This window comes from Rhinolophus hipposideros (genome assembly GCF_964194185.1).
Source record: "Rhinolophus hipposideros genome assembly, chromosome: 12".
Lineage (NCBI taxonomy): Eukaryota > Metazoa > Chordata > Mammalia > Chiroptera > Rhinolophidae > Rhinolophus > Rhinolophus hipposideros.
The window spans coordinates 68,318,789-68,341,309 of record NC_138058.1 but is presented as its reverse complement, the minus strand read 5'-3'; the positions used below and the strand labels follow the sequence as shown (position 1 = coordinate 68,341,309).

General features: G+C 35.7%; 1 protein-coding gene across 2 annotated transcripts in view; it reads right to left on the bottom strand.

The window, feature by feature from the left end:
• NBAS (NBAS subunit of NRZ tethering complex) overlaps positions 1 to 22,521 on the bottom strand; it is a 275,617-nt gene that overhangs the window by 145,102 nt on the left and 107,994 nt on the right. For both annotated transcript variants that reach the window (XM_081069547.1, XM_081069548.1), the window contains exons 24-28: positions 21,501 to 21,686; positions 19,972 to 20,145; positions 11,713 to 11,846; positions 6,901 to 6,963; positions 4,448 to 4,570 (exon numbers count right to left, since the gene is read on the bottom strand). In XM_081069547.1, coding sequence (XP_080925673.1) covers positions 4,448 to 4,570; positions 6,901 to 6,963; positions 11,713 to 11,846; positions 19,972 to 20,145; positions 21,501 to 21,686 — 680 coding nt within the window. The remainder of the gene's footprint in view (positions 1 to 4,447; positions 4,571 to 6,900; positions 6,964 to 11,712; positions 11,847 to 19,971; positions 20,146 to 21,500; positions 21,687 to 22,521) is intronic.

Here is a 22,521-nt window from a genome sequence, read left to right as displayed (position 1 = left end):
GCCGGCAGCGGCTCAGCAGCAGGGGAGCACCCGTTGTTCCTTCCAGGTGCAGTCCTTGCTGCAGTCCACCCATCCAATGGACAACAGATCACTGCAAGGATTACCTTCTTCCCAGGTGACAGCCTCCTAGGGGAGGTGCACGCATTGTCCTTTCTGGCTTAGGAAGAAGCAGCGTGCTCTGCAGTTTGGCCCCTCAAGGACATTCCAGTGACCACACCCAGGAAAACCCACAGCACAGAGCCTCTATCAGGTGTTCTGGGTCATTTACAATTCCTCCAGGTTGGAGGCAAGGTACCAGTCAGGGATCAGACCTATACAGGCAGTGAGGCCTACGCAATCTAGTGGATCAAATACCATTTAGCACTGGTATCCCGGGTTAGAGTTAGAGAAGAGATGCTTCTGATTCTCCTGCAGTGGGGGAAGGGGCTTTGTTAACAATTTCACATATTAGCCGCATGATTCTGAGCTAGTCATTTAATACTCCTGAATTTCAGATTTTCCTCACTTAACATGCATCTTACAGAGTGACAAGGAATGGATGAGATTATGTTCCTCAATGTGATAAAAACAAAGTCAGTTACCTGTGCAGATTTAAACACATTTTTTAATTTCTCTGAGTTTCAGATTGCCTTTTCATATACTGTGAGGATTAACTTAAACAAAAATATATGAAAAGACACTCCCTCCATTTTTCTGGTAGAAAATATTCAATAAATGTGAATGAATGAGTCTGAAAGTTACAAAAATATTTTGTTTTTCTATAGTCACATCCATGATTACTACCATTGTCTAGTGGGAGGGACACTGTGCTGTAATTCTCTTTCAACTGTTCATCTTTGCTAAATATATCTGGGCTTAGAATCATCATTTATGTTCACTTTCTAGTCTTGAAGTTCTACATAATCATGAATCTCATTGTTTGAAAAGGGCAGATTTTGTTTTGTTTTGTGTTTGTCAAATACCAAATGGATGTCTCTTTTCCATGCATCTTTTTCTTTTTTATGCGTGAAAAACAGGGCAAGTAGACTGTGTATAATAGCATTGCTGTGGGAAAAGCCTGAGAGAATTCTAATCAGGAATTTTTCACCTAAAATTTTTAAAAAGCATATGCTTCATTTGCTTATAGCATTTTATATTTATTACACAAAATGAACGATTACTTCCATTCCCATAGGCGATAAAGCATAAAAGAACCCATTTTTTCCACCAAATACACACACAAAAACTGATATAGTTGCAAGACCTCCAAGATAATCCCTGAAGTGTTTCCATGAGTTAGACCCTGGTACGTGAACTCTTTGGGCGGGCTTCAAAGAATTAGATAGCTCTTTCAGATTTGGCTGCAGAGAAGTGGCAAAATGCTTGATGAAGTGCATGTCCACCTTGCACCTGCTTGATGGAATCAGACCGAGGCACTGCCTAGCCGAATTCAACTTCTCATGGCCCAGCTGTTCTTCTGGAAGCCATCACCACCAGCACAGATGGTATTATTGTTTTCTCACACATGGCTAGCCATAAGTACAGGTTCCAATTAAAATAAATTATAAGACATTATTTACAATGGCCTTTTCAGAATACATTCAGTAAACAAGAACCAAGAATAGAACTTGAAGTTACTGTGCAAGGAATTTACAAATTCACAGAGAACTCGATCTCTGAATACAAACATTATGAATGATTTACAGTTCTGGAATGAAAGCGTATTTTCCATGGAGAAACAGTATTGCACTCGAGACGTTAAAACTTGACTTGTGACAGATTCGATGAAATCTGCCACCATTTACAAAATGCGTAAGAATAGTCTGTAGGGCTGAAGGCAAAGCTATTGTAGAAGACATGAAACAAGATTTATTTCAAATTGACTACTTTAAAAAAAAAAAAGAAGCCATTCTCTTACATATTTGCAGCAAGTATAACACCATACGTAGAAATTAACTTCAAAGACTTCAGAAATACCTGAGGGACTCAATGGAAAGACGGTAGATAACCTAGTCACAACAACAAGTCTTTCTTATTGAGAACATTCTAGAGTAGTTACATGACCAGAAATATTGACCATTTGTTTCTAGTTGCAAAGAAATCTTAAGACTTAAGTTGCCAAGCCTTCTAAATTATTCATTTAATAATTACTGAGGAAGAACCATGGCTACGCAAGGTCCCCTTTAGATGTATAGTGATACAGCACGTGCCCTGGAGAAGCATATGACCTAGAAGGGAACATAATGACATGTGTCAATAACTAGAGCACACTGTTGAAAGAGAGACATAGAAAGAGAGATGGGGATTCTTTAGAAAGGAGAGTGCCTTGAAAAAGCCAAGACTGGCTGCATTACATAAGCAACTTGCCAATTGCTGCTCAGAATGGCAGGCGTCATCTGGGAGGTGGAGTTTATCCATCTACCCTCGCATGGTGTTACTGCTTGAGGGCAGGTCTTACGGGTATTAACTCCCCTATAATCCCACTGTAACTAAGCAGCACCTGGCAGCCTGGCTCTCTCCAAATCACATCTTGACAGAAAGGCCCAACTTACATGCTGCCTACAAGAAATGCACTTCAAAAAAAAAAAAATTAATTAAAAGTAAAAGATAAACCATGCTAATGGGGAAGAGTTATGAACCCTGCTGTATACCAAAAAGGATATCATGCTAACACCAATGAAAAGAGAAAAAATAATAAAAGGCATACAAATTGGAAAGAAAAGTGGCAAAGCTGTGCCTATTCACAGATGACATATCTGTATATAGAAAATCCTATGGAATCTGGCGGGAAAAAAAACTATCAGAGCTAATAAATGAGTCCAGCAAAACTGAAAGATACAGGATCAATATATCAAAATTCAATTGTATTTCTACACACTAGGAATGAACAATCCAAAAATAAAGAAACAGTCTTATTTACAATAACACACCCAAAATAATAAAGTACTTAGGAATAAATTTAAAATAAGTACGAGACTTGTACACGGAAAACTACAAAGATCATTGAGAGAAATTAAAGACCTAAGTAAATGAAAAGACATCCTGTGTGCATTGATTGGAAGACTTAATATTGATTTAAGATAGTAGCACTCTCCAAATTAATCTACAGATTAAACATAATCCCTATCAAAAGTCCAAAAGACATTTTTGCAAAGATGACAAGCTGATTCTGAAATTCATATGAAAATACAAAGGTCCTAAAATAAACAAAACAACTTTGAAAAAGAAAATCAAAGTTGGGAGACTAAAGTTATCTAGTTTTAAGACTTACTATAAATCTACAAAACTATAAAATTTGACTAGAAATGGTAGGAGAAAATCTTTGCGACTAAAGTATCTTAAAATTATGTCAAAAGCACAATCAGAAAAGAAAAAATTGATAAACTAGACTTCATCAAAATTTAAAAATGTATGCTCTTAAAAAGATCCAGTTAAAAAAATGAAAACATAAACACAAACAGGAGCAAGTCTACGCATATCTAATAAAGGACTTGTATCCTGAATATATAAGAACAGTCTCAAAATCAGTAAGAACGAACAACCCAAGTTTTTAAAATGATCAAAGAAGATATATAAATGGCAAATAAGCACATAAAAAGATGTTTAACATTATTATTCATTAAAGAAAGCAATTAAAACCAAAATCAGATGCCACTGCCTATCTATTAGAATAGCTCAATTTAAAAAGACTGACCATACCAAATGCTGACAAAGACGTGGAACAACTGAAAGCCTCCTACAAGATTGGTTACAAAATAAAGTAGCACAATACTCTGGAAGATAGTACCATTTTTCAAAGTTAGCCAGGGTCATATGGTAGGTAGGTCCACCTACCACACGACTCTGCTATTTCACTCTTACAAATTCATCCAAAAGAAATGAAAGTGCACGTCAATACAAAGACGGCTACGTGAAATTCATAGTGTTATTTCTCAAAGCCAAAACTCAAAACAACCTGCATGTCCATCAACAGGTGAATAAGCAAAGTGTGATGAATTCATACAATAGAATACCATTCAGCAAATATAATGGTAAATTATTGATACTACATGGTATAACACGGATGAATCACAAAATAATACTTTCGACTGAAAGAAGACGAAGTAAAAGAAAAAAGTGTGTACTGCATAATTCCTTTTCCATAAAATTCTAGGAAATGCAAAGTAATATATAGGGACAAAAAAGTAGGTCAGGGGTATTCGGAAAGGGAATGTGAGTGTGACTGGGAAGCGAGAGTAGGGAGGGACTTATAAAGGTGCGAGAGAAAACGGTTACGACTTATGGATATGCTCATTATCTTGAATGTAGCGGTTTAATGAATATATACATATATCAAAACTTATCAAATTCTACACTTTAAATGTGTGCAATTTATTGTTGGTCAATTATAACTCAATGAAGTTGAAAAAAAAAGGAAAAGTGCAGTGCTCATTTTTAATCATATACAAGTATCAATTTTATTACTCACTTCCGAGCGGTGTGTCTGGTCAATCTCACCATCAGCTTGCGTGCCTCTTCTGAGCTAGACTGAGTCTTTTTAACAAAAGAAATTGGTTTCTCAAGTCCATGTTTCTCCAAAAGCTCTGACACACTGTAAGTTAAAGAAAAACAAATTTTTAAATCTTGCTACCACACAAAAAGTCTAAGAATCTTAAATATACAAATAGTACATAGGTATTTAGTATTAAAAAAAAAAAGCACAGAGAATGCCCCAATTTTACATATTACATTAATTCTCAGCAAAAAAAAAAAAAAGTAGCTAATAATTATATATCTAATCTTTTCTTCCCTACTGATTTTTATTATAATATACTTGGGAGAAGCAGCACATTAAAAAAAGCATGACATATCTTTATCTCAAAATCTTTTAGTACAATTTTCCTGTGTTCTAAAAGCACGAAGTCAATAAAATAAGTCAAATCTATTATTTCAATACACACCTTTAACTGTTAACAATCCTATTGAGTATTTTGTCACAGACAAAGCTGCTAGAAAAGTAAAAAGCAAAGCATTTTATAGTTGGAGAACCACAGAAATATCATAAGGCTCAATCTCCCTCAAGAATCCATTCTATAAAAATACAGGGTATGTCACACACTTTCTTGGTCTCATAGGAATCTTCTTGAGATATCACATTCCATAATCATCAGCATCGTATATATTCATACACCTGGGCTGTCTCCCCAAATCTCACATTTATGAATAACTACTACCATGTTTCCCCGAAAATAAGACCTAGATGGACCACCAGCTCTAATGCATCTTTTGGAGCAAAAATTAATATAAGACCCTGTCTTATTTTAATATAAGACCAGGTGTTATATCAGACCAGGTGTTATATAAGATTGGGTATAACATAATATAATACCAGCTTTTATATTAATTTTTGCTCCAAAAGACGCATTAGAGTTAGTTCTTATTTTGGGGGAAACGTGGTACTGGACTTATAGAGAGGCTGGACAGAATTCAGAAACTCTTCATAAAGATAGGTTTCATGGGTCATGACATTATGTATGTTAAAACATTTATCAACTATTAATGGCTACGCAGTGGAACAGGAACAGCAAGTTCTCATTTTAAAAGGTCAGTAAATTAAGTTCAACAGTGAAAGGCCTGAGTATCATCCAGAAACCTATAGGATGTTACTGTGTGCTTGAGGCATTGAAAGCACACGTGACTATAAGGCTCACCCACAGTTACACCCAGAACACAGGGTAAAAGACATTGTGCTCATTTTACTGTACCTCTTTGAAGTAGCTCTTCTCAATTTCATTAGGGAAACAAAAGTAAACATGCAGATTTACAAGTAACAAATCTTTAAAAAAAACGAATGACTCGTATTGACTTAACCCTGTAAGCTTTAGTCAAATTATGCTCAATTTTTCAGAGAGGGTGAAGAAAGGAGAGACAGAAGCCAAGCTATAATAGGAAATGCTTGATTTATTAAACATTTTCCAAGAAAAAAAAACTGTACAACTTTCAGAACATAGACTAAATGAATCAGGCTAAGTAATAATAAATAGAGGTCCTAAGGAAATTGAACAGTTAATTCTTCATTAAACTCACATGCTATGGTACACAAAAATATGTTTCCTTAAATACAACTCAAAATATATTTACACTGAAGTCCTTTAACTTGCATAAAATTTTTAATTAGTAGATTCCAAATTATTATACTTTACTATACATATTACCTCTATAAAGCGATATTATTACCTATAATTTCATATTAGACGGACAAAGTTTATTATTCCTAAAATCTTATTTTTATACAAATATTTTAAAACTATACACAAGCACAATTATGTACACATATAAAAATAAATACTAGCAAACATTAAAGACTTCCTAAGTGGCAAATTGGGAAATTTCAGTCTCCGAGAAAGACAATTTAATTTTTCATTTTGACAGTAAAAGAATATTACTACAAGAGTTAGCTGAAGGCTCCAGTGTAGTTTGCTATGATCCAGACATACAATCAAATATATTGTGCCCAAAAAAAGAAAGTTAGGAGCGTAATAAACATTGTTTGATGATAGATGCAATAGTTCCTGCAAGAACTAACATTTCTACTTACTATGTGTGAAGCACTTTAAATGCCTAATCTAATGTTAATTCCATAAACTCATGAGATAGCTATTAGACATATGAAAACTCTAGGCTCAACGACCACACAGCTAGTAAGTGGCAACGTCCAGATGTGACCCCAGGTCTACCAGTTATCAAAGTCCACGTTCTTATTACTCTAGGAGTTTGTAAAATAAGCCAGTAGAACATTTGTTATTAAGAAAATTCACCCCCAAGAGAGTCAAACATATAAAAGGTCAAATGGGAAATGACTAGTAGACATATTTGAAAGAATATTTCCTGGACACACCTCCTCAATCAGAATAGAGCCACATAGGCTGTCGTTTTTCTCACCTGAGAATCTGTTCCAGTTGGTCTACCATGTCATGAAGAGAAGTAGTTACCTCTGTCTTTTGACTAAAAGATTAAGAGAAAAAAGTTAAAATTATGTTTTAGTAGGAGTTTTTTGAATTAAACTCAAAACTCACCTAAGTGAAAAACAGGTATGATGTTTCCCTTATACTTAATACGTAACAATTTTACATTGTCCAGGTAAAATTCAGTCTTATCACCTGAGCTCATTCAGCCTCTTTCATGTCTCAAGAGATTAAGATAAAAAAACACTAGAGTAGAACAATATTCTCTATCATAGATTAGCAAGATATGGGCAACAATTTTCTAAAGAATTTGAAGTTCAGTTCTGCTAAAAGGCAAAAAAAAAATGAATTATAAATCAGTTGCAGTCTTGTTTTTCAGAAAGGTAAGGGGAAAACCATCATTTATTTCTGTTCTCTTAACCAATGAAACAGATAAGGAAACCTGGCCCTGCACGGTGGCTTTCTCCTAGGCCTATCTACACTACCTGTGACCCACCCACCAGGAAGTTTCCATTAGAACTCTAAATAATCAGTGGACTTCTTCATGTTATGTCATTCCCTCTGTATCCACTTCATTATGAAAGAACCAGGGAGAAGTAGAGCCATCAATAAGAAGCAACCCTTTCGAGGAAACAAGTCGACAGGGGACTAAGGGAAACATTATCATGAAAAAGATCATAAACTAATAAAAATATGCTGGTAGAACAGATTTTATATGGCACAAAGCATATACGAGTGAAAGCACAGATTTGGCAGGAAAGGTTAGCAACTGCTCTAAAAGCCCTCTTTCGCCTTATGCCACTCTGTGTCCAAACCCCGGAGGGAACACTCCCAAAAGAGAACTGCTGCCCTGACACTTTCAGGTGCCTTCAAACCGATGAGCCATCTGGATTCCAGCAAGATCTTAGGGTTTTAGTAATAAAAAGATCAAATAAAATTCTTTGTCTGGACTTGAAAATTAAAAATGACCTAACTTCAGCACAAAAGCACTATTATTTTTTAAACTATAATCTGTATTTGTCTAAATCTATCTGGCAGTAATTTAGTGTAATTTACTGAGACATCTTTTTAAAACAAATTTTAGGCCTTGGACTGAGTTGATAAATTAGAGAATATTCCACTGAAACTCTTTCAAAAAAAACATCATTTGTCAGAGCTAACTGCCATTAACATACTCATTCAGGAATAATATTTTTAAATTGTCATTTTATAGTTGCACAATAAACTTTTGTCATTGATTTTCAAGACACAGTGTTCTTCGTTTGTGAACTGACATTCACAAACATAATGATGAACGATTTTTTTCACCCAGATGGAATACGCTGCCTAGGTAAGATACATAAAAATTTAATTCAATTAAATAAGTGATTGCTCATTTCCTAAATGGCAAAACAATACACAGCTTGCCGTTTGGTAAATAACCATTTAACCATTAAAAATAAACAACTAATCACTGGGAGAATATGAATTGACAAACTTGACATGAAGAACAAAGAGAACCACAGAAAATATTCTGAAGCCCTATATTATTTAGAAAACTGTAACTGTGCAATACAATCATTAAGGAAGAAATGGGGCGACCGGATGGCTCAGTTGGTTAGAGCACGAGCTCTGAGCAACAGGCTGCCGGTTCGGTTCGGTTCGATTCCCACACGGGCCAGTGAGGTGCGCCCTCTGCAACTAGAGTGAAGACAACGAGCTGCTGCTGAGCTGCTGGGCAGCAGGATGGCTCAGTTGGTTAGAGCGAGTGCTCTCAACAACAAGGTTGCCAGTTCGACTCCAGCAAGGGATGGCGGGCTGCACCCCCTGCAACTAAGAGTGAAAACGGCACCTTGAGCTGAGTTGCCACTGAGCTGCCCAGGGGCAGCTGGATGGCTCAGTCGGTTTGGGCATGAGCTCTCAACGACAAGGCTGCCGGTTCAACTCCCACATGGGATGAAAACGGCGACTGGACCTGGAGCTGAGCTGCGCTGCGCTGCGCCCTCCACAACAAAGAATGAAGGAAAACAACTTGACTTGGAGCTAACCGGTCCTGGAAAAACACACTGTTCCCCAATAAAGTCCTGTTCCCCTTCCCCAATAAAATATTGAGAAAAAAAAAGGAAAGAAAGAAGGAACTGGGACAACAAGAGTATCAAGCCATTCCTCGTATTTACAAAAAAAAAAATCTGTTACATTAGCGATCATTATTCTGAAGGCAAAGAGCCCTTCAGCCACACACATACAAAAGAGGCCAATTTTTTAGCCTACACACTTTTTGAAAAGAAATACACTAATTCCCTGTCATATGTATATAAAAAGTGTTCGTTTAGTATCATCATTCTACTGATACCATCACTTTCTCCTCATGGTAGGCAAATTACTGTTTAAAAATTAATAGATAAACTCTAATTGATATTTATACATATTTGATCTTACTAAAAAACAAAGTCTCACACATTTATTTTTAAAAATTATAATGTCAGTTGAAAGTCAATGATTTTTACCTAGTTGATTCAGGGACAACAAAGGAGGCCTCAAGCTGATAGAGGCAAAGTCAGTAAGAAAAAATATTATCTATAATGAGTGCTTGCCTTTAGAAGTCAGGTATGAAAGGATGGGCAAGGTGAGAGCCAATGGCTGTTTATCTATTAGGTTACTGCAAAAGTAATTGCGGTTTTTGCAATTACTTTTAGCCTTTTAAACCACAATTATTTTTACACCAACCAAATATAACAAGTCTTCCAATTTCTTGACTTTAACTACTCCATACATTATTTATAGTTAAAAATCAGAAGGGGATTTATGTCCCTTTGGACTCCTTGGCTTTAGACCAACAGTACCTCCTCATCCCCACCAATATGTTTTTCTCTATGACAATGACTTTTCAAAGTGAAGAGACTAGTTGTATATCTCACAGAGATTTGTAGAATGTCTCACATTCTGTTTGTTATCTGGCTGTTTTCTTCATGGCATTATTTAACTCGTTATCCTATTCCTTGCATTTACTGTAAACTAGAAGTTTGACTTAAAGGATTGATTAAATTCAGGGTCAGCAATTTTACTTCATATTGTATCTTACCAGGAGGCACATAATGTCAGGCTTTCTGACTGTACGTCAGCTATATTTGATGATTGATTAAAGGTTTATAATGGTAAATTTCCTCTTTGAAATTACAAAAAATAAAATTAAATTAAAAATAGTTGCTGGGGTAATACTTTGGTACCATGTAAATGTCCTTTTCCCATCAATCTTTCACCTCATTTTACCATTAATGACTGCATAAAACATTTATTTCACAATGGGTTGCAAAATTGGTCATTTATATCATTCATTTCACACACAAAAAAATAAATATCTCTTTGGAAGGAAAAGGCAGAGGAAGAAAAAAAAAAGAAAAGCAGAGAAAAATAAAGGTCAAAGAGAAAGAGAAAATAGAGCATGAGGAGGCCTTGTTGTCTAAATATCTGACTATCCAAATGAGGAAAGTAATGACCAGAGAAGTTAAGTGGCTCAGCTGAAATCAAAAAGGCCTAGAAACAGTTCCACTAATTATTCACTCAGTGCAGTTCCACGTATTGTTACACTTCTCCGGATGTGAAATTTATAATACATACTAGATTTAAAAATGTGATTAAAGGAATGATTATTACCTAACTTTCAAAAAGAAAATATAAATCTGATTTGCACGCAAATTAATGATCCAAAAGAATGTTAAATAAATTTCCATTCAAACATAAGCCCAGCTAAAAATTATGTATTCATTCCTCAAAAAATTAAAAAGAGAACTATGATCCAGTAATTCCCCTTCTGGGTATATATCCAAATGAAATGAAATTACTATGTCGAAGAGACATCTGCACTCTCATGTTCACAGAAGCATTATTTACAATGGCCAAGACATGGAAACAACCTAAGTGTCCACTGATGGGTGAATGAATAAAGAAAAAATATATTTTCCTGTATTTACAAGACGCATGGACCTTGAGGGCATTATGCTAAGTGAAATACGTCAGAGAAACAGAAATTATTTCACTTATATGAATTTAAAAAAAAATTCCACCAAACTCATCGAAAAAAAGATTGAAAGGTAGTTAATAGGTACAAACTTCCAGTTATAAGATAATTAAGTAAAAGAGATGTAATGTACAATATGACTTCAGTTAACACTGCTGTGTGGCTGTATGTTATATCTGAAAGTGGCTCAGACAGCAAATCCAAAAACAATTTTGCTTTTTTTTTTTGTATCTATATAAGATTATGGATGTTAACTGAACTTATTGTGGTAATAATTTCACAATATACGTAAGTCAGCACATATTATGCTGTTCACCTTAAATTTAGCTGTTAGTTATATCTCAAAAAAACTGAAAGAAAAAATAAATTACACACATTGATGCACCACTATTTAAAGGGATTACTACAGGCAAAAGGGCAAGAACAAACAATTCGTAAAAGAAATACAATTAGCCCACAAATATGGAAAATGCTTAACTAGAAATACAGCTTAAAATGAAGACATACCATTGTCTATACACCTTAAACAGTATTTTTTGTTGTGGTGGTGCTATTTTTGTTTTTCAATGGAAAATTATAATATCAAGGTTGACAAAATTATAGTGATTTCCCATATACTGCTAGAAAAACAAAAGTTTATCTCTAGGCAACAGATTTTCAGATGATTTCATTTTCTTTATACCTTTTTATATTCCCAGAATTCTCTGTAATGGACATTGAGAGAAGCAACTTTTTCATTTTAACTGTTAGACTAAAACGCCACAATAAGATTGGCACGCTGTGGATTCTCACCCGTATCCCCTTTGCGGCAGACACTCTAATATGTCATAGCAGAGAGAGAGTTGGTCATTTCGTTCACAGTTATAAATGCACTCTAGTGCTACTGCCATCAGTTGGTCCTGATCAGGAATAATTTTTTGCTGCAGCTGGAGAAAATAAAGCACACTGTCAATAGATTTACAGTCACTTTTTTCATATCCTAGTACCATTGTCAACAGCATATTAAATAGTGCAATTAATCAGATGCAGAAACAAATCTTGATTTTTTTTTTGTAGCTTACAGACTTTTGAGATTTTTAATAATTCTAAATGAAATCACATTTTAATTACAGAATCAGTTAGAAAAGATAATTTGTACCCATAAGCTCTGCATCTGCTAAAAGCAGACTCTTCAATTTATGACCCACTCAACATAGAAGAAACACAGTGAATTAAAAAGGCAATTCATTAAAAACAACATTTTTAACCCTAAAGCCAAGTTTTATGTGTTTCAATTACAAAACTATATAAAATTCCTTAACTAATATTCAGAGATGTTCGAACCTATTATTTTTTAATATGCATAATACATTAGTCATTTAACTAAACAGTCCTGACATTCTATTTGAAAGAAGTCACATTTTAATGCAATAAAATTTAAATCCCAGAATATACTCTGTATCTGATGCAGACAGATGGCTACCTTGGGTCCCTTTCTACAGAGGACACACCACTTCCCATTGCAAACCACAGACTCCCATTCATAGAGTATTTTCTGGGACATAAAAATAACAGATGTGTGCCTTGTTTTTCTCTTCTATGAAACTGGGTATTAACAACATCTTCCTAATAGCATTGTGATGTGGATTGAAAGCAAAATGGAAGTTTCAAACTATTTTCTTGGATCCCTTTCAACAACAAAAAAAATTTAAGATAATTTCCAGGATAAAGATCTACTGGTTTTTAACACCTTAGCAGAAACACAAAACAGGAAAGTGATGGAGAGGAACTGCCACACAAAGGCATTTTCTGAGTAAAAAATCACATCAGTGGACGAAAGAAGAAACAACATTCAAGGTTACCAGAGAAATAAAGTTTGTTTAAAGTACATATCTTTCTTCGAGGTATTAAGAAGAAAAAAAAAAAAAAAAAAATATATATATATATATATATATATATATATATATATATATATATCATTAATTTGACATCAACACTTGACAAAAAGTTATCCAAGGTTGCAAAGTAACAAACTGGTGAAACAAGGACAAGCAGGCATAGCGAAAGGCAGTACCCTGTTTCCCCGAAAATAAGAACTAGTCAGACAATCAGCTCTAATGCGTCTTTTGGAGCAAAAATTAATATAAGACCGGGTATAACATAATATAATACCCAGCCTTATTATATTATATTATATTATATTATATTATATTATATTATATCCGGTCTTATAGTAAAATAAGACCTGGTCTTATATTAATTTTTGCTCCAAAAGACGTGTTAGAGCTGATGGTCAGATAGGTCTTATTTTCGGGGAAACAGTATTATTAAAAATTAATTAAAATAGCTAACTTTTCCTGAATTGTTATTATGTGCCAGGTACTGTTTCTAAGTTCTCTATATATTTTAGCTCATCAATCCTCAGAACAATCCTGTAAGGTTAGTACTACTTCTATTTTACACAAAGGGGAAACTGAGGCAAAGGACAAATAATTTGCTGAAAGCAGAGGATGTCACGCGGTCAAGCCCGGATTCGAACGCAGGCAATTGGCTCCAGAGCCTGAGCTAAGCAGCTCTAGTTCTCACAATACTTCAAAAGAACTTCTCATACAGGAAGAGGGGAAGAGACTGAGAGATAGTAAAAAGGAACCCATATGGTTCAGAGAGTGTCCTAGGAAGAAAGAAAAAGAAAAAAAAAAAAAAACCTGAAACCAGGTTCAGTCAAGAAATAACGTGGGAAGCCAACTAAGACTGAAGTCAATGTCTATGATGTTTTCTTCCATCTCCCTGCTTTCATCTTTCCACCTCTGAGACATTCAAGTGTCACCTGAAAGTTAAATATTCTAGAGCCCATGTTTGATCATACCTGTTCAAAATCTTCTGTTGAAAACCCTGTAGAAGTCCTTCAGTGTGAAAGGTAAGAAATAAACTCTCCGCCTTGCTTTTATCTAGGAGTCAGATTGTCTCCTTGTCTTATTCTACTCCTACCTGAAATGTCCTAAAAATTTATTGCCCTATTTAAATCCCCCCCAATAACCCAGTTTTAGCTCCACTTGGATTTGACTTCAACTGGACTTTCTCAGATTTCTAATCTCTCATATATGCTCAGTAAAGGATGGCTCAATGCATAAATCTGCATCCCACTCTCATACATAGATCCTTTTTATTCTATGCATTCCTTTGATTTCTTTTTGTTCTCTTCCTAGGCTACGCAGTATATCTATCTTAATACAATCTATTGTGTACATAAGTCATAATGCTCAAATTATTAAGATACTTTTCATTCTTGCCCTGTTAGATTCAAGATGTAATTTAACTTCATATTCTATAGGAAAACACACTTACTCTTTTCTCCAGTATTCCCGTCCTAATATATCAGTGCTAACTATTAAACCTTCACTTGCTCACCTCCAGCTAACAGAAGAGAGCACATCTAGGACTTCCTAAGAAGTCAGTGAAATAAGTCTTCCCCGCCATGCAGGGCACATTGTTTTCCACGCTTCATAGCAAGGTGAAATGTGAGGGGGGAAAAAGGTCTGTTTTTTTTTTAAAAATAAAAGTCATAAAATTATGCACTACAGACAACTAGAAAAAATAACAATGGATGATAAGATAGGATACTTGGAAAACCCCAGAGAATCAAGCAATAAAAAAATTAGACTTGGAAAAAATCCTGGAAGTATATACTGTTCCCCAATAAAGTCCTGTTCCCCTTCCCCGATAAAAAAAATAATAAAATAAAAAAATAAAAAATTAGAGACGTTTAGGATACAAATTAACATACAAAATCAATTTCATTGACACAAATAATAAACAGAGAAAATTAGGGAAATAGAATAGAGAAAAACTCAATTTATAACAGAAACAGACAAAATTAAATGCTTACGAATAAATTTAACAAAAAATGTGCTAAACCTATATGAGGAAAAAATTTAAACATTCCTGAAAAGACACTCAAAAAGACATAGACAAATAGAATAATACCATCTTCTTGAATAGGCGACTGAACATTATAAAGATACTAGTCTCACTAAGTTAATGTATAAATTCAGTGCAATCACACTAAAAATACCAACAGCTTATTTTGTAGAACTAAAGAAACTAATACTAAACTTCAAATGGAAAAACAAACAAAAGAAGAGCCAAAAAGAAAAAAAAAACCTGCAGAAAAAACTACAAAGGAATACTACCTTTGCAGAACTAAAAACTATAAAATCTCTATATGAAAAGAGTATGGTACTAGTGCATTAACAAAGAGACAGCAGAATATAGAAACTGTAGAATTAGACCCATAAATAAAGGGAACTTTGGTATATCTCAAAGGTGGGGGCATCTCAAATTACTCAGGTAAAGATAAATTTTTTAATAAATGGTGCTGGGAAAACTAAGTAACCATTTGGTAAAACATACAATTAGACCCACATCTCACACTATACAAAAGAATAAACTCCAAATAGATTGAAGATCTAAACATAAAAATAAAACCACAGAAGTACTACAAGAAAACATGCGTGAATTCTTTAACCTTAGAGTAGGAAAAGGCTTCCTCATATTGACTCCAAATACAGAGGCAATAAAAGAACAGACTGATCAATTTGACTACACAAACATAAAAAGATGGTTTTGCATGACATAATCCACTGTAAACAAAGTCAAAAGACAACCTACCAACGGGGAAAAGCATTCACAACAGGTATCCAAAAAAAGGGCTAATTACACTAATGTATGTGGGTTGTTAAAAAGTTAAGGCACAAAAAGAACAAAAATCCAAGTGAAAAATGAGGAAAAAGCAGCAATTCACCGAAAGAGAGAATGCATCTCAAACATACGAAAAACGTTCAAATTCACTCATCATTAGAGAAATGGCCCTGAATGAAGTCTCACTTCTAACTCACCATTTTAAAAGACATCATCTTCTGTCTCAAAGAGGTGCTAAAATTCACTGCTCTAGAAATTGTCAACTGCAAACCCCACCCCACTTGGCCACTGTCTCCTTCTCTTGAGTATTTCTTAGACTACTTCCCTCTTACTTGGTCTGTAGGGATTTCTTTTGCTTTCTTGGAAGCTCCCCTATGCAGTTAAATAGATCTTTTTTTGAATAAGTGAATGAACACATCTAAATGTTTTAGAGCAGACATGTTTTCAGATTATCTAGTCAATGAAATTGCCAAAAACAAAAATTTTATTTCCATCTTTGTTTTTCTGAGTTTTCTAAATATTCTATAATATGAATATACAAAAAGTAATTTTAAAACTAAAATTGCCCACTGAATTCTGTAATCAGAAAAGAACTGAAAAGTTGGCACCTAAGAGACTATGATAGGTAGTGAATTCCCAGTTTTTAAAAGAAGAAATGGACATTTAAAAGTAGTTGTTCCTAACCCTGGTTTTCCATCAGAATCACCAAAGAGTCAAAAGCGTATTACATACTCTCCAAATTCTAATCCATTATTTCTGGGTTGGGCCTAGAAAACTGTATTTTATTAAAAATAAAAAATCCAGTCTGATGTACAGAGGCATTCGAAAAATACTAATAAAGAAGACAGAGAACAATACAAAAAGGAAGAATATTTTATTCCTAAATCATCTCTATCCAGACTTATACAAGTTTCTTCACAAGTTCTACCTTCTGAAGGCAGAGTCAAGCAAAGAACAAAGTTAAAACCAGAGATGAGGGCTTTTGGATGTCATAAAAGACAGGAGAACGCCAGTAAGACAAATCTGTATTTGTGTCATTGTTCCCAATTATTCACTCCCCTGTTCCTCAGAGACGATAATTCTTCCTTGCTCTGTTAACATCAGGCTCTGCCCGGTACATCCCTTGTCCTGTGACATGTGAGGGAAGGAACTCCAGCCACTGTGAGCTAGAACTTTAAGAGCCACAGAGTGGCTCTACTTTGTTCTTTTTCTTGCGCCACAAGTTAGAAAAGGGGAGTGCTCTTTCAGCCTAAGTCCTGGAATGAGTAAAACATGGAACACAGCAGAAGCCTAACAACAGCCTATGTGACACTTGTGAGGAATGAGTATTTACTGTTGTGAGCTGCTAAGATTTAGAGGTCATTTGTTGATGCAGCATAACTTAGCCTAAGCTGTCTGATACAGAAATCATCATGCCCATTATGTTACTAAAAATACTTGGTACGTGATTCATGGCAGATCCAAGATACATTATTTTTGTAAACAGTCAGGTAAAATAAGATCAATGCTCCAAGTATAATCCCTAAAGCAAACAAATGTAATCAAGTGACCTGAAGCATCATAATAAAACCCAATTTCATTCATTCATTCATTTATTCATTCGCCCGGCCAAAATTTACTGAGCACTTGCTCTCTACAAGGTACAAGGCATATCATACTAATCCTTGGTAATAAAGAAAGATGACACATAGAGAACATCTATAGGAAACAAAGGAAGGGAGAGACAAACTTGAACAAATAATTACAACACAGTATGACATGGGCTATTACAGAGACAGGTACAGACCTGTCACAGCACAGGTAGTCATGGAAGGTTTCACAGTAGTGGGAATCTTAGAGAGCTGGGTCCTGAAGGACAGATGGGTGTTTTTTAAATGCAGGAAAGGGGGTCCGACTATCCCAAACCAAGGAAACAACCTGTAAGAACACAAAGAGGCCTGAAAGAACCTGACGGTGAAGAAGCCATGAGAAGTTCAGAGCGAGTGAATTAGTGCATTCATGGAGGGAAACACGGCTGAAGAGGCAGACTAGACGCAGACCGCAAAGAACCTTCCCCGCCACTGTAGAGAGTCAACGTTTACCCTGCAGGCAGTGTACGCCACCGGCAGTTTTCCACAGATGACAGGATCAAATCTGTGTAGTAAAAGGTAACTTTGACAGACATACAGGGATGGGCTTAGAAAGGAAGAGCCCAGCAACGCCAGTTCTCAGCTTTCATGTTTACATAGTTCAACAAATGCAAATGGCTGTATGTTTTATTCAAAAGGCACATGCTAAACTGCCAAGTAAAACAAAAGACTATATACAAAGCATTTACAGGACTATGGAAGACGCATCACTGACAAGAATTTAAAGTCACTTCTTTCTTCCTCATAAAACATTCATAGTCAAGCCTTCCTGCTTCTCACACAGTATTCTGCTGTCAAAACCAACTCATCCTCAGCTCACAGTAAACCACCCAATTTAAAACCAAGTTACTAAGTGGAAACTGCATATAAGAAGATGGGAAACTTTAAACAGCCAATGAACAGACAATAGTTCTCACAGACAAGCTATCCAGAAACCAAAAAATGTGTAAGGTTAACTAGCAATGCTTTTGTTTTTATCTTGATTACGCGGGTCTACGACAACACACCTTAGAGGACCTCAGACTGCTGACAAAGGTCAACACAAGAAAGCACCCTCAATTGGAATTTAGGATTGGAGAAGGCCTTAAATGATTCTGCTTGAGTCCCAATCGAATGCTTTCAACCTCACTACAAAATTCTGTGCCTCAACTGACCATGCCATCCTGTTTGAGTCCCCTCCCGGGGAAAGGGAGCCAGTATCTCCTAAGACAGCACTTTTGCTCTCCGGCTAAATGAAGAGGTTATTTACTTTGCAGAGGCTTGCTACATTTAACAACAAGACTTACCACCAGCGAAGCTGAACAACTATTTGAATCCTATAGAAATACAGAGCTATAATTATAGCAGTCTTAAGCAAATATAAGAGTTATTCGGAATAATTATAAGATCTCCTTATGAGATCCTAAAGATTTCCATCAATAATGTGAAGGCAGTCAAGGGCAGAAACCTTTTCTTCTTCTATTGGTGTTATAGTAAAGCATAATGGTTACAAACACAGCTGTGAGGCCAAGACATGGAAACCAAAGTGTCCTTCGATAGATGACTGGATAAAGATGTAATATGTACCGTGTTTCCCCGAAAATAAGACCTAGCCTGACCATCAGCTCTAATGCGTCTTTTGGAGCAAAAATTAATATAAGACCAAGTATTATATTATATTATAGACCCGATTTTACATTATAGTAAAATAAGACCGGGTCTTATATTAAATATTGCTCCAAGGACGCATTAGAACTGATGGTCCAGCTAGATCTTATTTTCAGAGAAACACGGTATACACAATGGAATACTACTCTGCCATAAGAAAAGGTGAAAGTGCCATTTGTGACAACATGGATGGATCTTGATATTATAATGCTAAGCGAAATAAGTCAGACAGAGAAAGTAGAGAACCATATGACTTCACTGATATGTGGGATATAAACCAAAAACAACAAAAGAACAAGACAAACAAATGAAGTAACAAAAACTCATAGACACAGACAATAGTTTAATGGTTACGGGGGTAAAGGGATAGGAGGATAGTAGATGAGGGTAAAGGGGATCAAATATATGGTGATGGAAAGAGAACTGACTCTGGGTGGTGAACACTTAACATGATATACAGATGATGTATTACAGAATCGTACACTTGAAACCTATGTAACTTTACTAACCACTGTCACCTCAATAAATTGTAATTAAAAATAAGAAGGAAAAAAGAAGAATAGCTGTAAAATTAGAATGTTTGAAGCCGGGTTCTACTCCTTGCTATGTCACCCTGGGCAAATGCACAACCACTCTAACTCACAATTTTCTTTTCCTGTAATATTAATAAAAACATCTGTCTCATGGGATTGTTATAAGGATTAAATGAGTTAACACTTGTAAAGCACCTGCCAATACTAGTAAGAATTAAATACCTAGCAACTGTTAGTCTTTTTGGTATTGCCAGTTTACAAAATGTAACAGTCAACAAACTTCGCAGTAAATCAATTAAAATAAATATACTTTTATAAACTTCCCAAAAATTTTGGACTGACTGGAGTAAACCAATTAAAATAAACATAATTTTATGAACTTCCAAAAACATTTTGGATTGAACTGTTGAAACATTTTTTTAAAGAATAAAATGACAACCATTTCCTTTTCTGTTTCAAAGGAAATTACTTGCAAAGCCTATTATTTAAAAAAAAAAAAAAGATAAAACCTAATTCTGTAAGAGAAAAAGTGCAGAGACTTTTAAGATGTTAGAATGTCTACTTACATCTGGTTTGGAATGCTGAAATATCTTCAGTGGAAGTTTTAAGTCCCCTTTGGCTAAAGTTACTAAATATTCTTTCAATAGCTCATTAGCCACACCAGGAGACTGTTTCTCACAACGATGAAGAAAGGGAACCATCCATTGGTAGGCACTTGTCACATAGTTGTCCTCAGAACACTGAAAATATAATTAACCCAAACAAATACACATTACATCAAATACCTAATTACAGCAGACAACAAGTTCTAAGTTCTACAACTCACAGATGATCACGAGGTCAATAGTGAAAGATCAACACTTCCTAAGAAGAATCACCTTCTGCCTGGGACCCCTGGGGCTAACAGCACCTCAGCCCAGCAATTCAGTCAGCATCACTCTGGGGCCCCTCACAGCCTAAGGCCAGCTCTGGAAGACAAACACTCTACCACTGGGGCAGGAGGTCTTCCAGAGCACAGGTGCCAGCCCAGAAGTGTATGGAGATCAGCATAAAGCAGCTCCAGAAAGGAGCCACTTGAGAACAATCTCATCTGTTCTGAGATTCTCTCCCATCCTTTTCTTCCTCCTGTTTTGTTTTGCCCCTTTACACCCACCTTCACGAAACCCCCAATGACAAACATAATTTTACTCATTATCACTGAAATTACACAATACTTTTTCTTAATGACCCCAAGAGATAACACCTAAATCTCATAAGAGGAGTCTAACATACAACACAAATCAACTTTCACGGGGTGGATTATCAGGAAAAGAAGAGAAAGGGAAGGTAGAGAGAGAGCGAGAGAGAAAAGGAGGATTGGTAAGGGGAATGATGAGAGGGATGAAAGAGAGAAAGGAAGATGAAAAGAAAGTACAGAGAGAGAAAGAAGAGACCAGGGAGAACCATGTCAGGCAGCTGTGCCCACACCTTTATCCGGCCCATTCACACCAGGCTGCCAAAAGCAAAGACTGAAAGAAATAAGTCTGGCAGCCAGCACTCCCAGGCCCATCAATCTGGAGTCAAAGGTTTCTCTCTACTCAGTGGACTTGGTAGAAACCAGACTCTAACTTTGGGGGTGTACTTTGTCCCCAAGGTGACCCAAGAAAAATCTAAGAATGGCTGGGCAAATTCTCCTGAATACACTAACCCTGAAGCCAAGATGTTTCCTTCACACACCACACAGCTCTCTAAATTCCAGTAGTTTCTTTTTTTTTTTTTAAGACCCTGAATTATGTAACTACTTATGAATTTCCACAGGATTAGAAACATGAATACTAGAATGACAGCTAGTTTAGAAATGCTTCGCTGGGCGGGGGGTAAAAAGTTATAGGTAGATGAGTATGAATAAAGGGCAAGCAAGGGTACAAAACCAGCCAAAATAGTTTGGGATGCTTTCAGTTATTTATTCATAAAATTTAATTTAAAAAAAAGTCAAGAAACCTTCCTTTATTTACTAAATTCTCAGGTTTGGAGGACATTTCATCTTTGGCTCTGAGACACACATTAATCAAAGTACATAGGGAACGTTTAAAAAGAAATTTAAAATGAAACCTACACTATTCATCAGTAGTCTTAGTTTTTCAATGTCTTTCATCTGCTGGAGTTCTTTCAAGGTTAGGGTTAAATCACACCCGGCTTCATAAACCAGCGCTTCCAGAGTAACCAAATTATCACAGAGAACCAGCAAACCAGGAATATTTCGCTCCATTCCAAGTCGAATGAGTGACAATGCACAGTCAACCTAAAATGGAAAAACAATGGTAAGTCTCTGAGGATCCTATCTTTCCCACATAGCCTCCTGTATAGAACCTAATCTTGCCATCAATTTATACAAAAATCACATTAGCAGTAACATACATTTTTTTATTTAATACAAAAATTTTTTATCAAATCTATCAGCATCAATTGTTTCCAAAGAAACAATCAGCAAGAAATTCAGAAGGTAAAGATAATAAGGGGAAAACAACCATCTTAAGTTGGTAGAGCCTTACAGTTTACAGAGCAGTTTTACATGTATTTCTCTGTTTAATTCTGACAACATTAACAGGCAAAGAAAACAACATAGCTAGTTAATGACAATGCCAAATTAATCCTATTTTCACTATAATATTCTGCTCCAAAAACAATGTTTTGCTTTTGTGGTCCTCTTCAGCGCCTATCCTTCTGCAATGCCTCCCATCGGGAAGGCATTCAATCAATACTTGAACGACTGACAGACTTTTTCTCTGTCTCGATTCAAGTATTTAGACTCCACTTAGACAAAATGAAGAATGATTTTCCTACAGCTGCTCAGTACACAGCAATCTGACTCATTCCTGTCACCCTATCCTTCTGACTGATGGCAAAGTTACCTCAGGCAGCCTACACCTGTAGTGCCTCTTTCTATTCCTTACTGACTCCCACCCTCCGAGACTAACAGTGATTTATTGAGGACCTACTAGGAGCTAAGCACTGCTCTAGGTGTTAGGATGTAAAACCGAGTAAGATGAGGTCTCTCCTTCAAAGACCTCTCCGTCTCATGGGAAGCACGATCCAGTAAAACAATGGCGGAAGTAGAATGAGGTAAGTGGACGAGT